Here is a 4,042-nt window from a genome sequence, read left to right on the forward strand (position 1 = left end):
TCATTTTCTGACCAGTTCCTCATGTAATGTTTATTACCATATTTTCTGAACATCTGTAAATAGAGGCAATGCTTTCCTTCATGTTCACACATCCATTACGTAATTCCAAGCTGAATATTAGACTTCATTTTTCTTATTAATGATTTGATTCTTTATATTTGTTATAATTCAAAATATTTCCGACATATAAAGTAGTATAAACAACATATTTAGGAATAAAATCATTAATATAGAATTGTTTACATAGTAAATAGTTTTCCATGTATTTTGTATGTTTGCTAAATTGTGTTGTTCTAAAGCTCGGTGAAGTCATTTGCTAGAAGGGACAACTACATTTTTCATAACGGGTGGGACATCCGGGTGAAAGACAAAAAATTGTGTTGTTCTGTCTATGAAGCTGCACTGTTTGAAAAATTATGACTTCAGAAACTTTTATTATAGCACATCAAGTATTAGCATCTAAAAGTTAATTTTGTTGATCAATATTTATAGGACCAACTCAGAAATTTTCCAAAAAATATATTCACCCTTAGACAAAGTTGCCATGAACTATGAACAGCACATGTTGCTTACTTACTGCTTCATTATAAATCCATTGACATTTACATATTGGAGGATAAAATCAACAAACACTTTTGATTCCCAGAACCACGAATAATCATGTCTCCATAAACAGACAAACTAAATGATCACAATATATTAACTTGAATGACAGATCAGAATCTCCATTGATTCAAACTGATGCAGGCTGTATTGAGTAAATATTCTCCTACCAAACAGGAGCATCTACTTGGAAGACTGTAAACTGGAGTCTAATTCACTTCAGGCTTTAGTCAACGCCACAGAACGAGGCACCATAGATCGCGCTCGAAGGTTCAAGAATATTCCCCTAAAATAAAACACACATGATCAGAGATCCCAATTTAGTGTCTGTTTGGCAAAAGAGAATTATGACTCAAGGAAAACAAAAAACATGTACCAGCCAAACGCTATGAAGCTGTGGAAAACAACCCGGAAATGAAGAGGCATGAATTTGTGATTTATCCATCCCACAACAGGCCAGAACTGCAGTTCAATTCATTGGGGTTCTTAAGTCAAATAAAAAAATAGGTCTTCCACTAAATTCAGTTGTTTTCTAGAATTGTAATAGAAGATTACCGTCCATGATGTGTACTGTACTGATGGATAATCCTTCTTAACTTTAGCTTTCACATGCACCCAGGGTCTACCTGCAATCCACTTTTTTCATCATAAATATAACTACCAGCCAGGTATGCTATTTTACACATTTTTTGAAAAAAGAAACCCAATCCAATAGGAAGAGTCACTTTAAAGTTTAAACTCCTTACTGATTCAAGTCCTGCTGAGTTAAGTTTACTTACCATCTATATTTTCTCTATTCAGTATTTACAATATTTGAATTTGAGACTTTGATTAATGAGAACTGATATCCTTGTGACTCACTGACTCGGATAAACAGGTGTAGGTCCACACATCATTTCAGGATAATTTTTTCAATTTGTTTTTGAAATTAATACATAGTTGACCAGGAGGGGATGGTAGGTTTTTGGTTAGGTCTTTGTGCTTCCCGTTGGGGTTTTAAAAGGGTATTGGTAGGTTGTTTGTGGCAGTGCTGATTTTGTCATCTTTATGGTGAGTGGTGACTTGGTTACTGTACCCATGTTGAGAGGGGATGTTTCTCAACTTATCCTTATATACATTTCATTTTCTAAAAAAAATAAAAATAAATAGTTGACCAGGAATGTTATTGTGTTGGGTACCCTATTGTTGACAGTGATAAGAATTATATTATTTTTCCACATTTTCCACCTGCATCTAACTTGGTGTGTATCCTTCCTTCAATGTAAATATATAACAAAAGAGTTAGGTGTTGAACATGGCTAACCTTCAACAACCAGTCCGTAGTAAATCAAGAAAAGCAAATTGTTCCAAGGAGAAGATGTCAATTGTTCAATCAGAACCTGAAAAAAAAAAGTCAAAGGAAGAAGAAATAACAAAAAAGTTACTTAAGATCTTTTCTCTGTTATTATATGTTGAGAGTGTCTAAAACAAAAGGATCATTTGATGATAAATAAATTCTAATAAAAATATGATTCATATGATATTAGTTTAAGAATTCAATTCATTCACACATCATTTTGTGTGTAATCCTACACGATATGTGAATCCTGCCACTTTTGATACGATTTGTAGATCATTTCATTTCTTTCAGTGCTGGAGTCAAATTGTTCCAAACACTGGATGAATTAGATGATTATTCTCAACGTAATAAGAAAAGCATATTGATAACAAAAGTGCCACCCATAATACAAGCCGTAATAGATACAATTAAAACAGATGGTTTTGCAGATTCACCTTCTTGGCCACAGTTTTTGTATCTTTCTTTCCTTTGAAAATTTTATCCAGCATTATATGAAAGAAGTGTCCAAAGGGTCCAAGATAAGCAGCTCCAAAAATCTACAGGCAATAAGCGATTAATATAATTCCCGATGCCAAATAACAACAAAAAGCACAAGTCACTCAAAACGTTAGTAGCTAATAATTTAACAAATAATGGTTCATGGAAGTGGGGCTGGATTGACTGCTGTTTCAATCAATCATCTATGGATAGCATTATTCCTCAGAATGAGCAGCAACATGTTAGAAATAGACCCATTCAGAAAATTTTATCCATCTAACATCTAATTTTCTTTTGCTATAAAACAAAAAAAAAAAAAGACCCACTTGGGCATTTTATCAAACAGCTTCTGATCACAAAGGTCAATTGTCACTCACAGTCAATTCAATCATCAATAATGGAGAATTTTCCTTTCCACATGAATGTTAAAGATTTAGAAATTTGACATGCTAATTTTCTTATCCTAGAACTTGGGTGGAGCGAAATTGAAAAGGAAAAGAAGCTGACCACTTTGAGAAGAAGTCGTTTGAATTGAAGTCTCTGGATACCGGTAAGCTTCTGAGACACAATGTCACTGATCCCTGACAATACCCCAGCGGTGATTACCTGGTTAAATTAACAGTACACAATGAATTAGAGAAAGTTGATGAATTGAATTAAGATAAAGGAAAGTGAAAGTGAGAGAGATGCAGAAGAAGAGGAACAACCTTGGTTCTCAAAGGGTGTTGTTGGAGCTGTTTGACGTAGTTGTTGAGTCCATTCTTTGCAACAGAACCCATCTTGTTCTTGCTATGAAATGGAGAGTGGAAAACCAGTATGATTGATTAACTTGGAGGAGTGTTTGTTTTGCTCAAAAATATCTTCAAAATATAGGAGAGGACAGGCAATGAACGTGTGTAACACAAACTACAGATTCTGGTCCAATCTTCATCAAGCATTGACTTTTTTTGTTACATTATTGCATTGACATTATGAGTATGCGTTGTACTTGATTCCTCTACATAGTGAATGAATAAGTTTAGAGGGTTAAATACTTAAATGAAATGAGTATTACAATTATTGGTGGAGTTATTATTTCATTGACTATTTAAAAATAAGTAATTATTATTAATGATTATGATGTTTACTTTATTGTGTGGAGTGAGTCCACTCACTTTAAAGGAGTTAAACACAATGTGAATGTTTATATAAAAAATGAAAATAAATAAGCTAAATTCTCAAATTAAAAACTCAGGATTGCTAGTTTGATATTTTTGGAATTTCTAATTCATGGATATTGAAATTTAAAATCTTGTGATTGCTAGTTTGTAGTTGTTTTTTTTTTTGAAAGGTAGTTTTTTTTTTGGTCAATGATGTATGGAATAAAACCCAAAGGATTGCCTCACGGCACTTACAACATGCGAGATATAATCTCTAAGAGTGTTACACAATGCACAAAACCCTAAACAAATGAAGAACAAACATGCCACTCAGCTGAATACACCAGCTAAAAACATGAAGTAAAATCCATAGGGACGTACAAAAACCCCTAAATCCCAAAGACAGAGAGCCAATTAACTTCTGAGCGAAGAAGATCATGAAAGGCTTTAACCAGCGCTCCCTTTATACAACAAGCGGCTCTGC

The 4,042-nt window shown here is 33.6% G+C and overlaps 1 protein-coding gene across 1 annotated transcript; it reads right to left on the reverse strand.

Moving 5' to 3' along the window:
* Window positions 1-545: 545 nt before the first annotated feature.
* Window positions 546-3,417, reverse strand: LOC130726229 (peroxisomal membrane protein PMP22). Its single transcript, XM_057577463.1, has 7 exons — window positions 3,127-3,417; window positions 2,927-3,025; window positions 2,377-2,478; window positions 1,907-1,982; window positions 1,159-1,229; window positions 980-1,065; window positions 546-889 (listed from the first exon to the last, which is right to left on the reverse strand). Exons 1-7 carry the CDS (start codon window positions 3,196-3,198, stop codon window positions 823-825), a joined length of 573 nt encoding a protein of 190 aa, XP_057433446.1. The 5' UTR covers window positions 3,199-3,417; the 3' UTR covers window positions 546-822.
* Between the last annotated feature and the right edge of the window lie 625 nt (window positions 3,418-4,042).

This window comes from Lotus japonicus, chromosome 6, assembly GCF_012489685.1.
Source record: "Lotus japonicus ecotype B-129 chromosome 6, LjGifu_v1.2".
Classification (NCBI taxonomy): domain Eukaryota; kingdom Viridiplantae; phylum Streptophyta; class Magnoliopsida; order Fabales; family Fabaceae; genus Lotus; species Lotus japonicus.

Coding starts and splice junctions, on each gene's coding strand:
- LOC130726229 (XM_057577463.1), bottom strand. CDS start 3,198: ATGGGTTCTGTTGCAAAGAATGGACTCAACAACTACGTCAAACAGCTC. Junction 1,230..1,906: donor CTACGGACTGGTTGTTGAAG/GTTAGCCATGTT, acceptor AGTGGATTGCAG/GTAGACCCTGGGTGCATGTG. Junction 1,066..1,158: donor TACAGTACACATCATGGACG/GTAATCTTCTAT, acceptor ATTGAACTGCAG/TTCTGGCCTGTTGTGGGATG.